The 18,344-nt window shown below is 41.4% G+C and overlaps 1 protein-coding gene across 1 annotated transcript in view; it reads right to left on the bottom strand.

Annotated features, from left to right (window-relative positions):
* Nucleotides 1-18,344, bottom strand: part of TOP1 (DNA topoisomerase I) — a 69,143-nt gene that overhangs the window by 11,500 nt on the left and 39,299 nt on the right. The window contains exons 4-11 of the mRNA XM_050907237.1: nt 15,629-15,755; nt 14,998-15,056; nt 12,075-12,170; nt 10,773-10,848; nt 9,660-9,754; nt 5,092-5,207; nt 1,651-1,772; nt 822-944 (exon numbers count right to left, since the gene is read on the bottom strand). Coding sequence (XP_050763194.1) covers nt 822-944; nt 1,651-1,772; nt 5,092-5,207; nt 9,660-9,754; nt 10,773-10,848; nt 12,075-12,170; nt 14,998-15,056; nt 15,629-15,755 — 814 coding nt within the window. The remainder of the gene's footprint in view (nt 1-821; nt 945-1,650; nt 1,773-5,091; nt 5,208-9,659; nt 9,755-10,772; nt 10,849-12,074; nt 12,171-14,997; nt 15,057-15,628; nt 15,756-18,344) is intronic.

The raw sequence follows: 18,344 nt of genomic DNA, 5'->3' as shown, positions 1-18,344 counted from the left end.
CCATAGACAGCACTGGTGCGCCAGCTAAGAAACTAACAAAAAAAGCCACTTCTGCTCCACTGTAATAGCTACCACGGACAGGAACTGAGAAGGGCTCACCTACATGTTTATCAAATGGAAACAGCAGTAAGACATGGGCTCTCTATTTTGGTGGGACCTCTCTGACCCCAAAGGCCATACTTCCAAGTTACCAGACCCCTCACTCAAGGGACAATTACTGTAGCGTTGCAAAAGATCAACTGAGAACTTGGGGCAACTTTCCAACTTCCACTGCAGTAAGTTTCAGTCATCTAAAAACTATTTAATTCTCTCCCCACAAGCCACTGTAGCCATGCTACTGGAAAATAAAGTTTGTTTTTTATTCAGAAAACTGCATTACCTGATATTTAAGATTTGTTCTCTCATCTTATTCACTAATGTCATTGCTGCTTCCCTTCCACCATCCCCAATTTTGCCCTCCTAACCCAACGAGCTTCTAAAATGAGAATCTATCCCTAACTGAGTATCCACTGCTCATTATTGGCCAGGGACCAAGGCTCCCATGGAGGCAGCACCTCTGATTCTCTTTATTTACTTAAGCAGGATCAGGAGCCTTAGCCCTATCAATATCATTTTAAGTCAGGACGAAAATTCAGCTGTAAACACAGTGCTTTGCCCTACCTGAGCTGCACAGTAAAGATTCCTACAGTTAACATGAAAGTAATAATTTGAAAGCTAGTAAACGCTGACTTACAAACGGCAAGGCAGGCAGAGGAATGATTACACAAAGATGTTTATAGCCAGCTAAGAATCAAGAAGTCTCCTAGAATTCCCTCTGGTACCTGTTTCTCCTCCTTGGACATCTGTTTCCTAGCTTCCGTCTGAGCTTTGAAATACTGACTCATGTGGGTGAAGTCACACTTGCTGAGGTTGGTGATAGTGCTCTTCTCTTCAGAGGTCATTTCCTTGCAGAAAGAAAGTAATGCTTTAAGTTTTCACGCATAGTAAGTTTTCCTGCATAGTAGAGCTTACCCTACCCCAGGCAGTTTAAACATAACAATAGACAGATTCTCACAATAAACCCCCCAGAATCCCCAAATTCTTGCACATGCTCACTCCAGCTAAGGTCAAAGAGAAAAGGGCAAGAAGCAGAGCATATGGAGTGCTGGCCTTCCAGCGGTCTGATCTCTGCGAGTGCTGGGCAATGCTGTACCACCTCCCAAAGCACTCTCACACTGAACAGTGGCTGGGACTGTTGAGGGATAGGGAGAAAAATCCAGTAACCCATCTAGGAAAACTGCATCAATCTTATGGCTGATGACTGAGGTGAAGTCCTGAGTTTTAGGCCTTTGGAAGGGGTTTCCTTCTAATACAAAGATGGCTCTTCAACAAGGCACATAACAGTCAGATCAGCTATACCCCATCATGCTATAACAGGCAAATTTGTTTGGGAAAAGTCTGACTTCATTGGTTTAGAAAGGTATTTATGATAGGGTCCTTCCTGGTGAAACTACAGGATAAACTGGAAACTTTACAGCTACAATCTGAGGCAGCTTTTAGTTGCCTCAAGCTAACTTTCCTGTGCATGGAACAGCAGCCCCTTTCACTGCCCAGTGCTGAGGAGACACTGGCCATGCCTGCAGTCATTGCAGCCCAGGACTACATGCATACCTTCCTCCAGTCTTTGAAAAAGTTTTTCCTGAAGATCTCCTTTGTAGTGTACTCATGATCAAGCATTTTTGCAAAGAATGTGGCAACTTCTTCTGCTTTGGTACTCAGCTTCATGACTTTACCTACAAAGAAAGGTTTTCCTTTTAAAGAAAATGGTAAACAGGAATTGAAGCCAGAAAGAGGCCACAGTAACTACCTTAAAGGACACTGTATTTTTACTACCGAGAAGTTTTTCTTAAAAATGTTACATAGTACAGCAAACTGGATGGACAAAGGAAACAGAGGAGCACAATTGCTTGACTTTCATCATAAACATTTTGAAAAAAGTTTCCTCTGGAACCTAAACATTTAAAAAAGCACTAGCCGTCTGATGTGAGACAGGTCTGAGAGATGCAGGGCAGGAAGGGGAAAAGGCCTCCTGCAGGAAACCCTATGCTGAGACACCCCAGTGGTGTGTACGCTCCTGGGGAGATACTATGTTTGAAGTGAAAGAGGCAAGAGATTTTATTAAATTTCATATTCCGGCACTCAGACGTATGGAAAATACAGTCTCTGTATTCCTCTTCTACCCACAGAGGGACTCCGCTTTGGAACATCCCTTCTAGCCTTTAGCTATTTCTAGCCAGGAAGAGCCCTTCCTATGGATACACCACAAACAGGCTGGAAAGCGATGCCAGATATTTAGCTCCCCTTCATTGTGGGGAAACATGTCAGGATTCTGCTAATCGTTCCCTTTGCTGCGGGAATGCACTCCTGTGTCTCCAAATCAGGCTCAAAAGCTAGTCATTTTTAAGAAAGACTGAGCTTTCAGGGAATGGAGAGGTCACATTTCAGCTTATCTGCAAGACTGCAGTACAAAGTGAAATTGCTGCAAGGGAAGACTTTAAAACACACGGGAAAAGAGGCTGCTGCAACATCAAAGCTGTGGATTTGACATCTAACATTCCTATCGAGCGTCTTTTTGGTCCAGATTGCATTCCTGACGACACGTGAGGTGCCAGTGATCCCTGTGAAGGATTCTGCATGCAGCTCACATCTCCAGCTAGTTGCAAGAAATATTTAAAGTCCCAGTGGGCTGGCAGACAGTCAACACCTGTGGATTTTTTAACGACCATTTTACTGCACAAAAGTGAATACAAGAAACACTACTGTTGATTCTATGCTCTTGGAAAAAAAGCCCACACTTTTGATTTACTACATGTTTTAAAAAGTTGCATCATCTCCAAAATGAAAGCATGGGAGTCAGCTATAAAGCCTTAAGATCTATAAACCCTCGTAAAATAGGGCTTAGCAAAAGGTCCTCCCAATGATCTGAGAATATTCCACAATTAAATTAAACCAACAGTAACTCTGCCAATTTTTAAGCTGCAACCTAAAATACAGTATTTGTTTGCTTATAACAGGAAATGGGGGAAGGGAGAGACAGCAAGGGAAACGGTTTTTCCAGGCTGCAAGTCTAGCTTGAAAGAGGCTATCGAGTTAGTAACATGTTATGGGGCTAAAATGACTGATATTTTTCCCCAATAGCTGAAGGCTCAGTCACCTTTATCTAATCACTTTAGAATATATTTCATTGGACTCAATTTCCTCCTTTTCACAAAGGTTTGAAAAGGCTCTCAGTGACAGGGCTGAACATTTAAAGAAAAAAGAGATTTATTCCAGAGGCATGAATATTAGTTACCTGACTTAGAAACTGAAAACCAGAGAGCAACCGGGGGACATAACGAGCAGAAAAGACCACATGGCCATGACTGAAATGCAACTGCCACCATCTCCACTCTTACCTTGCCTCATCTACAGAAAAACACGCAAGTTCCAGCCACCTCTGGGGTATGAGCAGTAGCGACCCACAGTCGCTCAAACATATAGTCAAGCCCTAAAAGATGGCTTTGGCATTTCAAGCTCCTTCACTGAGTCTGGTATTGTAGGCACTAACAATAGCTCCAGCAGTCATTATGTTAGACGAAAACAGGCAGTCTCACCGCAATGCAATCACTAGGCAAGGGACAGATTCCTCCAGTGAGAGCCTGTAGCCTGGCAGCTGGCTGGCCAGCCATAGCATGATTATTAGACTCTACAAATCATCCTAGGATAATCTTGAAATTAGACAATGCCTTGTGAGCACAGGCAGCAGCTCTCAGCAGCTGCTATGTAAATCTGACATCTGATTTTTTGCCTCTTTTCTCAAGGAAGACTTATGTGATTGCTTTATTTGCCAGACGGTCCTGCCCACCCCATAATTGTTGAGCCTATTGATGAATTTCTGCCATGACAGAGACAGAGGTTGCAAAAACCCCTTCACTTCCTAGAGGTTTCGTGAAATAGATGGCTAGATCGAAGAGGAGCTTACTGCTGCCTGCACTGAAGGGACAGCTACAGTGCTATTTGCCCTCCCCTTCTCTAGACAGCAGGAGAGATGTCCTACATTCTTCGGTAGAGGAAAAAATTTTCCAACTTTGTATCAAGTTCTTATCAAACCCTCAGGAAGAAGTCTGTAGACATCCCTGATCACTGTGCTACTTGCTTGGAGATAGCCTTTAAGAGGATACAATATATGTTTACTTTACTACATTGCTGCTGAAAACGAATACCACCTATTTCTCAGTATTTAAAAACACTGTGTCATGTCACATGAAAACAGCACATTGCTCCTGGAAGAGTTCCATGCGCAGATGTCCCCTTCACCAAAAATTATGTTTTCATCCATTCAAATGCCTCCCACTTAATTCAATCCTGGGTTAATTTGATCCTTCATTTAACATGATCACAGGACTAAAAGGAAACACACGGGTCATCAAGTCTGGTCTCCAGCAGGCATCACATCATATAATCCCTTCCACATGAGCCTCTAACAACCAGTCAGCCCAGCATATTAGAATCCCACATCAATTAGTTCTACCACACACAATGGTTAGTGAGTGGGACCATGACTTACACCAGAGGGCTGTGTCCTTGAGGCCAGGGTCATCCCATGCATTCCTACAAGATCCTAATCATCTGTATCAAAATTCAATTGTCTTTTATTCCGCTCATGCCACCAAATGATCATGAATTTCATCACAGACGATGGAAGTTCCAATTCATAAGGTTAAAGAAAACAGAGCAAGTCTAAAGGTGACCAGTGATGAAGCAGCTACTATTATGTACTCTACTGCTACTCTCAGACATAAGACACTCTCATACTGTTAAATAACCCGAGAGATTTACCACCATAACAGAGTGAGAACAAGTTCATCTCCGTGTCAACTCGGTCAGCAGAATTCAGCAGGCTGCTCCTTTTACTTCCACAGATCCTTCCTTCACTTAGCCGCTGAGGAACTTCTTTTAAGCTAACCACTATCCAAAACCACCTCCTCATCTCTTCAGTCCCCGGAAGAACGCCACAATACCCTGAGAATGTTTATTTCTCTTCCCAGCAAGTGGAAACACAGATTAACTCACCATCATAATAAAACTTGACATTTTCAGGCAGAGGTTCATATGGTGGAGCAAATACAGGACCTTTGTGCTCTAGGAACTTCCATTTAATGCCTTCGGGGTAGCGCTCTTCTTCCCACCTTCAAGAGAGAAATATGAACCAATATAATTTTAAGCTCCTAATCTTCATTTTATTACTATGTGGCTATAAGAGTATGCTAAAGAAAACCAGCAAGCAATCATTGCTTTGCCAGGCATAGACCAAGTACAAATATTCACTGTCACCATTTCTTTTCCTTTTTTTTTTTTTTCCTTTCCCCCCCGCCCTTTTTTAAAAAAGCACAGCCATGTCCAGGAACAGAACACCTTGGGTCACCGGTTATATGATGACACCATAGTCCTCACCTCCCACTTGCTGCTCTTTTCACAAAATCACACAACTGAAAAAACATAGAACTTAGGAAAATGAAGAATTCAGTCTTGTAAAGCAGCTAGGATCATGCCAAATTAGAGTCAGCTGTGATCTAACATCAGGTCCAGGATGCCTGCTCAGCAAAGCCAAACAATTGTAGTATATTATGCAGCTGCTTTCAGATGTGGACAAGTATGCCATTAAGGGCAGAGATAAAGAAACAGATGTTCATTTATGACCTAAATGAGAACAAACCTGCTTGGACGAGAAAGACTGAAACCTGCTCTGTCATTTTAAATTCATTCCAATTTTTTGGGTAAGAAAAGCATACTTGAAGAAAAGCAGAGTAGCACAGGAAAATTGCAAACTCGCCTTAAAGCACCTCTATAAAAATGTTTTGCAAACGATGCATTAGGTATCACAACACAGCAAGGTAGGTGCCACCAATCCCACAGTCCAACTGAACAAACTCACAGGGTCAGTAATTCATCTACAGAGAAAAAGGATCCCGCCAGGCCAGTATCCTCCCCCCAGTTCCCAGTACCCCGTGCCCAAGCCACTGATTCCACACTCCTCCCCTCCCCTCTACACTTCTTTCATGATTACCAGAACATTACTGCTACATGCTGCTGGCATAGGATTCCCTGCTGAGAAAGGCTATTTCACCTCAGTGATTAATCAACTGGAAGACCATTAACTTGTCACAGCACTCAGTCTTTGAATTGCCCAGACAACTTTGTTGAACAGCCATGACAATAAAAAAAGTTTAAGCTTCCCTCTAGTGTCAGCCCTATGGAGCAGTCCCATTCTGGGTACACCAGCAGCTCAGAAAAGACGTGCATGTACTGCATGCATCTCAGGAACTGTGATGCACAAATACAGATCACTTCATCCCTAATGAGATAAGAGGGTCACGATACAGAAGATAAGCACTGTATAAAGAAAAAAGAGAGCTTCTGCTAGAAGACACTCAAAATGCTTCACTGGTGCCTGTACATCAATAATTTAGGAACAAGAACAATTGTATGGGACACAGGGCTTTGCTATAGTTAGAAAGGCACCGTCTTTGGCTACAGCACTAGACCTGACTTTTTCTTATGAGAAGCACAGTAATGTCTTTAACAGCAAAGCACACAATCCCAACTATCAGTACAAAACCTGCATGTCAGACTTCAGTTCCTGGCTGGGAAGAAGGCTTTAGTAAACTATGTTGATATAAGAAACTAATATTGACATTTGAAGTCTAGATCCCAAATATTTACATTCCTAATGATTGTTTTTTAAATTAATTAGAAGCTAGAAATCTAAATATTTTGTCAAACATAGGCCTAGGTTCTTCCACCCAGAAGCTCCTTCCAGCAAAATAAATCTAAACCATTCGCCTCTCCTCCCAGCCAGAAAAGGGTTATCCTCTCTGACAATGAGTATTTTTATTCCAGTAAGAAAAAATGAGGGGATCATTCACAGTAGCTACTACTTTACAGGATAGGTTTGTCATTCTTGCTTTTCAGCCATGGCTTTTTAAGATTTATCACTCTGGTATTTACTTGATGAGACATTCTGTTCCTCTGCCCATTCCTGTTCTTTTATAAAGGACGCATGCAAAAGGAGTACTAGAAAGGTAGTAGTTTAAATAGACAGCTGAAGCACATCGTGCCTTTCGGGAGGGCTACAAGGAAGCATGGGATCCATGGGGTGGTTTCTAAGCCCAAAGCTACCAGAAAGTTTGCCACATAAAAAAATCACAAATCATTCCCAATCCCACCTCCACCTTCCTAAACCTTGTACATAAGTGTTAAGACAAAAGGCAAAAGTGAGCCTCCTGAGGTTAGCGAATTTTTCATCCTCCTTTGGTTTTAAACAAAAGAAGCACTACAGCAACACTGCCCAAGGTAGCTCCTGGTCCTAAAGCAACGTTCTACAAATGATTTTATGGGAACAAGGAGAATGCTGTCTATTAGGAAAGCTGCCTTACTGATTTCAGCAGAAACTGTGCTAATCAGTCTTACAGATTCCTCAGATAAATCCCGTATCAAACCTACGAATGCCAGGGTGGCTCAGGAAGGTAGAGTTGGGGAGAGTTTTTCAAGTGGAATGAAAATAGGGAAGATTCTTAGGAAAAAAAACAGAATATACCTCAGGGATATGGTATTTCAAGGAAATGAACTTGCTATAACACAAGGTGGGAGAAGAGCTCATAAGGTATACTTCTGGATCACATATTCTTCACATGCTGACAGGGTGCGAAAATGACCTCTAAAAGAGCTCTACATGGTGATGAACGAGGCCAATGCCTTGGGAATGTCTAGCATCAAGTATTCACATACGCGAGGATGAAAATGCTCAAGGCAGCAAGCACTTGACGAAGCAGCCAAAAAAAGATATCAGGCGTTCAGAAAATTGACTCAGATGGAACATAAAATGCCCTTAAGAGACACAATTGAAGTGCAGATGAAACCTTGTCCAGCAAAGACATGCTATACAAAGCTGCAGATGGACGACAGGAACATCAGCAGTAGGATGCAGTTACCTACTGCCAAATTTTGCAAAACATGCTTTCAAAGGCAGTTTTCCCCTGCAGTAAGCACAAATCGCAGAGCTTAACACAGCTACCTGTGACTGTGCTGCCAAGGCAGGTGAGGGGAGAGCAGTATGGCTTTCCAATAAATGTTTGCTGTTGAAGGATACAGACTACAATAAAAGGGAGCTGTGATAACAGAATATTAAGTTAGACAGAACCAGCAAGGGCAGCTGAGACAAAGCCAAAAAGACAACAGATCGTTAAGGCTTAAAGAGGCTTTCTGTAGCTTCCTATTGCTTCTTGTCCCTGTAGTTTGTTAATGTCAAAGCACATTTAAAATATGCTCTCAAAGGGATCAAGAAAAAAGTGGATTGCTCAAACAAAAAAAAAAAATCAGAATAGTTTTGGGAGGGTCCTGAAAACCAAATTTCTAAGAGAATATACAAGTATGAAAAAAATATGCAAATGCTGATGTTCTGAGGAAGCTGTGACAATCAAAGAGAAATATGCAAAGACTATAAACACTACAGAAGAATTTTTCTTTTTAAAGGTGAATCAATAAGAGTGACAATAAAGAGGTAAAAGACTGAACCTGAAAGGATTGAAGAAGATTGCAAAGGCATTCCCCAACACTACAGATCTATTAAAAATAGCCAAATGATCTAAGAAAATGTTCATGGAAACATCATCCCCAAAAGGTCATACAAATACATTACAGGAGATTACAGGAGAGCAGAAAACACACACACTTTTGAAAACCACATATGCATTAAACTGAGGGAAGTACTAAGGCCCAAACTTCAAAACACACAAGTAATAGCTCCTCAAATCCAGCAATAACAATAGCTTAAATTACTGTGGATAATTAAAAAAAATCCAGCAGGTTTCTTACAGAGCACTACTGATGCAGCAAAGGCCTGTCTTCCAAATGAACCACAAAGTTAAGATTTATTTAAAAAAGGTTCTAAAAAAATTGAAGAGTGAGTGAAAGCACAACTTCAGTTGCTCAGCAATGTCACTTTAGGATCCTGGGCAAGACAGAAAGTGCCTTCCATTCAAAACTTATTTTCAAAATTCGTTTTCCAAACAGCCCAAGCTTAACTGGTGACTTGACCAACTTTCATTTTTGTGCCAGAGGCAGGACCAGTTTTGAGAGTCACACAGTTGACAGTCAGCTAGAGTAAAAAGGTAGACACTCTCTCATGTTGTACCCTCTATACAACACAGATAAGACCTACTAGAATACTAGTTAATACATCTGCACATATTTATATATACCTGCTGATACCCCAAGCCCACAAGTTTTCATACTGCTCTGAAGAGTGTCAGCAAGGAGCAGGTTCCGGGCACAAGAACACCGCTATCTGATCATTATGGGTAGCCTCTACAATCTACAGATAGAAAAAAAACCCACCCCAAACCCACAAAAAACTTATTTCTTGGTTTAGGTATACCAAAAAAGGTATTTCACTTCTACTTCAGAGGATGAACATAGTGAATGAGATATTTATTTAGAGCTTACCAGAACGTAAGCCAATTATTCAGAACCAATCCTCAGGAATCGATGAAAGAGAAAGCCAGATGTGCTTATTCAGTCAGCATGGGAGGTAACAGAGAAAGTGCAGGTGCAGAGGGACTACATCACTGATATATAGTTACCATTTCCATTTTTGCTCCTCTTCTTTTTTCGGCTTCTTTCTCTTGTCCGCTTCAGAGACTTTATCTTTGCTCTTAGCTTTCTTTGCTTTGCTGTCCTGCAAAGTGAGTAAGAAACTGTTAGAACAAGCTACTGTATTTCCCCCTTCCCTGAAAAGATGTTTTAAAACTAAGAGACTGTCTCTTGGGGTATATAAGTTTGATGGCAAACAACTGAATTACTGTGGCCTCACTACATAAATGTGCTCTTAGATCATCCTATTAAGTCAAAGTAGGCTGATGGTGCCACCTATGTTTTAAGCCAAATTCTTTTACTTTACACTTGGGGCATGCTAAGTGCACACACAGCCACTTATTCTGCCTCACCTGATAAGTGGCAAGTCTGGGCCATAGTAACATGATTGCTTAGTTATAGAAACACTCTCCTTGGCCTGCACTAGTGTACCTAGTCTGGCAAATGCTACAGAGCACACTTACAGCACTGTGAGGTGGCTTCTGGGAACGTACTGGTATATACTCACTACAGAGACACTTTCAATGAATTAAAGAATTAACCGTGTTGCCAGTAGGTGCTTGCAACATGTGCCTCACAAGGGTATCTTTGCTAGACGTGAAGCGTAGTTCATTAGTCTCCAATTACGGCTAACCCCTCTTCGCCAAGTCCCTCTCCACAGAAATTTCCACCCTAGGCTCCATCTAAAAGCTTTAAGCGTCTTTCTAGCAGCTGATCTCGGATTCATCTCCTCTGCTTCTGAACTGTGCTACATCATCTGTGCAATTACCATATGTTGTTAGTAAGGCTCCTCTACCCTCTGCGAGCTACTTAACCGAAGGACTGTGTATCGCCTGGAACAGGCTGGAAGTTTATGTCCTGGGGGCATCTTCTCCATCCGTTGTTTTAAGAGTAGGAGAGGAAGTTTTCCTGACTTTTTATACATTATGGCTCAGATAAGTTAACCTGCACCATAGGTGAGGATCTACCATGTGCCGCTTTGTCCCAGACTGGCCTCTGCCTCCTTACCCTTGAATCAGATTCCCCCTGCTCTACATAATTCAACACCAAATTGTCAGCCTTGCTTTTCTCGATCATAGAAATAAACTTGTCTTTCACATTACCTCTTCTTCCTCTTGTTTCCTTTTCTTTGCTTTCTTGATGTCTTCTGTTTTGATTTTCTTGGGTTTGTACTCAGCACTGTAAGAACAAAAATACTAGCTGATGAAAAGAATCAATTTTCCAGTAAAAAAAAAGAAAATAAAAAGAAGTCATACATACACAAAGTTTGTGCGCACAAGTTCACAGTATTTCTGGCATGTTTAATTTCTAAAGAATATAATTTTATGCCCCAATGTCTGCAGACTGAATAATTCCTATCCAGCAAAACAGCCCCTACAAGCTTCAGACTGCTGAATCTTTCTTGATGAAGAATCCATTCAAAAGCATTAGTAGCCACCCAGTGATTACATGGGATGGGATAAATGGGCAAAAGCTTAGTGGCATGTTGTACCCCCAACTCCTTTTTCCAGTCATCAGTCTGGGATGTGCCCACAAGGCTCACTTTTTGCATCCCCCACTAGTTCAAACAATAGCAAAATTGACTACTGGCAAATTCTTAATCTTTCCATTGCAGACATGAGATGGGAGGTCACAAACACTTAACAGAAGGCAGCAAATGATTACACAAAAGAAAAGATGTCACACCCATCTCTCTTGGAAACTGAGAAATACCACATAAGAACAGAATGCCACTATGGTTAAACCCTTCCAACCCTTTAACTCCAGACTGCTAATAAGGTCACACTATCTAAAGAGCTGGATGCACACAGATGGTGACAGATCACAGCATGATGTAACTGGGCTTTTATTTTACTGGGTAGGCTACTATACTGGGCAAACATCATGTGTATTTTTCTTTTGATTTAGAGACAAAAATCCTCAGCATAACCCACTACATATTTAGACTCTATGCGAATCATGCCAAGTAGTGCAGGCAAACCTACCCCCCACCCCCAAACAGGCTGACTATGCATTTTCTTCCTCTTGTGCAGTCATTTCCTTACCCAACAGAAACCACAGCAGCCACTTAGCTAGCACTAATACCTCGCTTGCTCAGATTTATGTTTTACAATCTTCATCGGTGTCTTTTTCTCTACCTACCTTCTGGGTTTTTTCTTTTTTATTTACTAGCTCTGCAACATTGCACAGCACCATCTGCAGAAGCAGGTAATGGTATTTTGCCTTGGACACCACAAATACTATCCTTGCCTTGCTCAGAGAACTTGCAACAGCATAAGGAGTCTGGTCTTAGACCTCCAGTCATCCATCTGAACAAGTTTGGGCTGATGACCTGAAATCCCACCTGCTCCCTCTTTCCAAAACTAAAGGCAAACATCCAAGTCACCAGCATCCATGCTACTTACTCATCATCTTCTCGAGGCCTCTTCAGGGGTTTGGAGTCCTCTTTAGGAGACGCATAAAACCCATCATCATCTGGTTCATCTTTAATACGTGGTGGACTACAAAAAGAAGCAAAGAAAGGTGGTTCTAACTTCAAAGAGGAAGTTTCTTGGAAACCAGCAACAACTCAGTTTTAAGAAATGATCATCTGCAAAACGGGCATGTCTTCCAGTCCTGGAATGTGCTGTCATCTTAAGACCCCAAAGACCTGAGGTGTGTCATTCTCTGAATATCCACAGACAGCATGAGAGAGTCATTCAGTGTCTACATATTTGCCATTTCTCAAGCAACATCAAGATCAATTTCAACTGCTTAGATTTCACTGTATTTCTTCGAGGTTTTGAGTAAAAACAACTGTAGCTTCCAGCACTTTCAAATACAGTTAAAACAAAACTGAAATGCATGCATGTGTGCAGTCAAATAGAGGACATTATTTAGTTTCAAGTCAATATCCTTATTAAGCCTGATAAGAGAGAAAAAGATTATCAACTAAAAAAAGATTTGAAAACTACTCCCCTGAATCTTTTGCCAACTAAATATTGAGGCATGTGAAAACCAGAAAAGGAAGCAAAGATTTGGTAAAGTTAAACTGATCAGTCTTTTTTCACTGTCCAAACTGTGGGAAGCAAACAATCCTGTCCCTTTCAACAGACCGCAAATATTAAGTTAGGCTCAACGTTTTCAGCCATGATGCCCCAAGACATCAGTAGTAAGAAAAAAAAAAAATAGAGTATGAGTGCAAGAGAGACTATCCCTTTAAACAAACTCATTATTTCTAGATTTCACAGAGGCATTTCACTTATCTTCATAAAGAAAAAGATGTCTCAAAGAGTCCAAAATTACATTTTGAAGCACTTAGCGCTGCTCCACTCAGGTAGAAAAAGTAACAGTGCCATCTTGGGCTTTCCTATTCATATTCAATCAGCAATTTCTACATCAAACTGACTCAGTTTCCAAGTCAACATGCGGATTTTGCAATTGGATGGAGTGGGAGAAAAAAAAGCAGCATTCTGCTTTGTAGATCACAGTCAGCAAGAGACATTTTGGAGTCTTATTTTAGCTGGTAATGTGTCCATGAAGCAGAACAAGGCCGTTTGCTCTTTCACAGCTGTAAAGCCACTGCAGTGCTGGCAGATGCAACTCAAGGGAAACAGATATGTGCTGCTATAAGAAGCCATTTCTGTGGCATCGCCTACGATTAATTAAGACAGAAGTCTGCAGCATGTAGACAGTTGCAAAACATCTATGGAAAAAGAGGTATTTGTCCCATTTAATTTATTCTCCCTTCCAGGCAGAAATCTAGAACTACTGTTTATTAAGTTGCTAGGAATTTTATCTAGTCTATTTTAACACTGAAATATTTCACAACATTTTGTAATAGTGGGAATAAAGTATGATTATATTAAAAGTAAGGAGCTGTACGACCAAGCTGAACCTTGACTTGCATTGTTTCCAAGACTGTAACATTGCTCATCGTACCAAGTCTTAAGGAAGAAAATCAAAACCATCTGAGTGAGGACATTTTTCTCTGGTGAACTTGTAAAAGAATATTTCAGCAGGAAAAAAAGAAAATAATTACTTTACTCTTAGCCAGCTTTTGGCCCTGAAGAAGGCACAATTGTGATGGCTCCTCCAGGCTTTCCTCAAACACACACAAAAAAAATGCTGTTGGACCTAAAGAGGACCCAGTTACCTTGATATGAGAACACTCAACGTCCCTGGTGAGATTAGCACATGCATGCAATTCTGCTGAATAGCAGAGGCTAGAAAGAGTTATTATTTACTGTCTCCTACACCATGAAACACCTGAATGTCATTGCTTTCTATTGCCAGAGTATCCCCAAAAGGGCCTGGAGAGGGCGCCTCTTCCCTGTGCCAAGCATAACTACTTAGTTTGCATTTTTACATAGGAGTAAGAAAATGAAACAGATGGAGGAACTCATGTCAAGAGGGCACATTCAAAATATGCAAATAACAACTAACAGGCATGGACTAAACAGGTGTCTTCTCCCAACCTCTCTGCGTCCACAGAACATGGTGAGACTGGAAGGATTTTGTGGTTTTGTTGTGTTTTTTTGTTTGTTTTTGCTTTTTTTTTTAAAGTGGATTCATAAAACTGGACACGATTGAAAGCTTTTCTTGACTAACAGATGTGAACACATGCATCCACCATACCACAGACCTCCAATAAGTCAGTGAACCGGATTTACCACCTTAAAAATAACCAATGGCTGGATTTAAACAAGTCACAAGAGATCTTAGTCTGTCAACTATTAAGAAAAAGTACTCTTCTATCAATTGCTCACTTCAGGTTTTTAATAAGACTACTTAGTGATGACTGATACAACACGTAAGTCCAGGAGGCTCTATTATTAGCAGGAATTTAGTAGAGTAGGACATCTAGGCATTTTCTGAAGATACTTCTGATTTTACACAAGCACCCTCCTTACTCGTCACTCCTCTGCAAAGGCTTTAGGCTGTAGACACTTACAGAAGAGACACTCAGAGGCAATCTGGACTGTCTTTATAAGGGCCTGTCTCCAGAACACTGCCTGCAGCGTTCAAGTACCAATTTTACAACAGAGGTTCTTTCAACTCCAGCTACCAATGTTTCCATAGTTCAATTTGTCCTCGGCAGAATTCAACTATTTAATACTTGGACAAACCCAGCATATGCAGGCAGATACCAAGTATTCAACAGCTCCTATCTCCAGTTACTAGGTAAGTAGATCAATTACCAATTCCTGTAATTGAGAAGAATATATCATCTGAAGGGGTCAAAAGTGTTCCAATTTTTTCCCAAGACTAAGTGAGAGGAGTCAAACACTGAGCACCTAAGAAAAGTCAAACTGCTACTTTTTTCAGATCATAGACCTGATTTCTTACCTGGAGAAACCATTTTCCTTTTCCTTCTTTATTTTTATATCACCAGAAGATGATTTCATCTGAAAAACATAAAAAGTAGGAGCTGAGCAGAGCATCTTATGTTTTTCCAACATACAACACAGGCAGGATATTTAACTTGTGGAAGAAACCAAAGGGCACTGTGACTATATCTTCATCCCCTGTAGCCCCTAGTGACTGACACGACGCACCAAAAAGGCAACATTTTCTGTAAGTCTTAGTCAATTCAGTATTGTCTGGCCCTCCAATTTCTTCAATAGATTGGAGTTAAGTGTATAGTTTGTCCTTGCATGGAACGAACATGACCTAACAGATTTTTCTCCCTTGTCTCTGAATCTAAGCTTGGCAAAGTGAAAAGTAACGGGAAAAAAATGTGGAGCCAGTGGACACAGCTCCACTGTGGAACTGTTTCCATTCACAACACCTGCAGATAAAGCCCTTGTAAGTTCATATCTAGCACTCCACAAACCAAGTCTCTGGGTTAGCATTGGGATAATTCTCTCCAGGTTGATAAAAATTTGGAAGTATAAGCTACATCTAACCCACTGAGTTTGTACCATTCAGTAGTATGAACCAGAACCATCCTCTTGTCTCTCCCACAGGGGACACCTACCTTCTCTTCCTTTCTCTTCTCCTTGTCTTTATCTTTGTGTTTGTCTTTGTGTTTCTCTGAGCTGCCATCTTTGTGTTTGGTTTTCTCCTTGTCTTTGTGTTTCTTTTCCGAGGAATCTTTGTGCTCACTGCAAGACAAAAGAGTATGTTTGCAGAGGAGAACATGAGGAGATTTGACTAATACAGACAACTTCCAGCAGTAAAGAGTCACAGGTTTTGATGATTACAAACCCTACAAAATAAGGGATCACCTTAACACCAAGATCCATCACAGTCTCCTGTCACATGTCATCCATCCTCCTCAGGAGGAAGAGGAACAGGAGGGGAACATACCACAAAACCACAGCCGCCGAGCGCTCCCCTTCAGGAAAACCCCTATCAGCCTGGATTGCTGAGGAAATCCACAGCTGCTACACTTAAAGCTCAACACTTTAGGTTGAATTCCCACTGTCTCTGCTTTTCCTCTTTTTCCTAGTCCACGTAAAAGGTCACTGGAATAGAGCCGCCAGTCCCATCGATGCCCATGTCAGCTTTTGCTCAGACAACAGTTTGTCATTGTAGCAGCTCTCATCTCTGGAACTTGAAGAGAAAACCGCTGATCTCTATTATTCCCAAACAGATGGGAAAACCAGAGCAAACAGGATATGCGATGTCCTTGTGTTTATGCAAAGTCAAACAGAAAAGGCAGGAATAATGCTGCAGTCCTCAGTCGGAGCTGTTTCATCAACTGTGCCTCACCACCATGGTCAGCCCAGCTCTGCTCAGCTGAGATGACCCTGCCACGCAGGACAGCAACTCACCAAAGGTGTTTCCAAGCAAGAATCTGGTCTGCTACTACTCAGAGTCTGGTGCTACGGACAACACTATCGAGAGTTTAAATACCCAAAATTCTTTAGTCAGAACAGAGGGAAAAATGCCCCCAGGGAGAAGAAAAATCAACCTTTTTAAATTCCGTTTCTAGCCCCTTCTGATTTCTCAGACATTTGGGTAAATTTGGATCACATTTTCAAGTTTTTCTTATCAACCAGAAAGATACATGGCTGTTTTCAAATGAAAATGAGTTTTCTCATGGAATGACTTGACCCTTGGAGCCAGAAAGTGAGGAAGTGCTCTCAGGAGACTCACGATAGAAACTGCAAGAACTGGCCATGAGAATTAGCAGCACCGTTGTGGAAGCCAAGCAGCAAGCCTGTCAATTCAACAGGCCTTCAATACACATTTATAAGGTTGTGTGGACTCCCTGGGGTCACCCTGGGCTTAAGCAAGCCAAAGGCACACTGGAAATCAGGCTCTCTTCTACTGGGCATGGTTAGGCACCAAGCAAGCTGCCTTCCTCACGCTGGCAGTTCATGCTCCTCCTTCCTCAGCACTTGACTCCCATCACTACTGCTCTCTGGTATGTACTCTGCTTCTCCTTAGGACTATGCAATGCAATGCAAAGCTTTACTAGAAATAGGCAGCTTCCTTATTTCAGTTATTTCAACACTCAAGTGCAAGCCCAAACTGATCTGAGGGAACATAGCCCTGAAAAACAGCAAGCCTGGAACACCAGGTAAGATCGTGATTTCTAAAAACGATACACGCTTCAAGTCTTCTTTCTATCATAAAAAACAGACTGCAAAAGGGTTGGATGTTTGATGGCTACAGAAAGCAAGCAGCACATTAACCAGCTCCCATAAAGCTTGCGTGTGATTAAGAGGAAGGCAACCACAGCCACAAATATGCCAACCCACACCCAGCTGTAGAACTGCAAAGTCCAACATGGACAGTTTCAGAGCCTCACGTAACACGAGCACAAATGGACCTGAACCTGCAAAAGGTCTACATTATTCAAGCTCAGAGTAGCACACACTCCAATAAATACACACCAGCCTTCCAAACCCAAGCAGCTAAAGCATGAAAATCCATGCCTGAAGGAAATCAGTATATTCATGTACTGTGTCGCATTAAAAGAGATCAGTAGGAAGAGAAACCAGTTTCATTTTAACTCTCTAGCAACCTCTTTATACTACATATAAAACTGTAAAGGAGTATCTAAACATTAAAAGGCAACTGGCACTCTAGAAATTCTTGCAGACAGACACACAGCACCACATGTTGCCTGTGAGTGAAGATTCAACAACTGCAGACTATTCTTACCCAGCAGATCGTGTTATGTACACTGTGTGATCAGGACATGCAAGTACGTACACAGAACATCCTGACACTGGATCTCGGAAATCCACAAGATGCCTGCTACTCTTGCTCCGCTTTGACATCCCAGTTTCTGTACCCTGTTTATTCGTCAGTATCTCAGACTCAAGACACCTATTTCATTTTCCTTTGCTCCAACTAGATTCATTGACTGTCTGAAAGCACAAACCCCACACATGTTATTAATCATTTTTAAACTCAGGAAGGTCTGGAAATTCTGACTTGATATGTTGTACTGTTATCTGTATGCTAGGTACCTCATTTGCCACAGATTCAAGCTTTACAATTACAAAGGCATATCATCATACAGGAAAAACCATAACGAACAAACATGCAAGGCTTAGACCCATTTTGTTCTCTGCAAGTCTGCTTGTTTATATTTTCTGACTCGTTCTTATTTGGAATTTAAATCCTACCTGAAATAACATGTTTTACTCAGACAACAATTTGCATCTTCAAAGCCTGGTACACAATGCAATTGATGGAGTCAGTTCTCTAAGGTAAAGTTCGTGGCAGTGTCTGTT

The sequence above is a fragment of the Gymnogyps californianus genome, chromosome 17 (genome assembly GCF_018139145.2).
Source record: "Gymnogyps californianus isolate 813 chromosome 17, ASM1813914v2, whole genome shotgun sequence".
NCBI lineage: Eukaryota > Metazoa > Chordata > Aves > Accipitriformes > Cathartidae > Gymnogyps > Gymnogyps californianus.
Note: the sequence above shows the minus strand (reverse complement) of the source record. Positions and strands in the feature narration are given on the sequence as shown.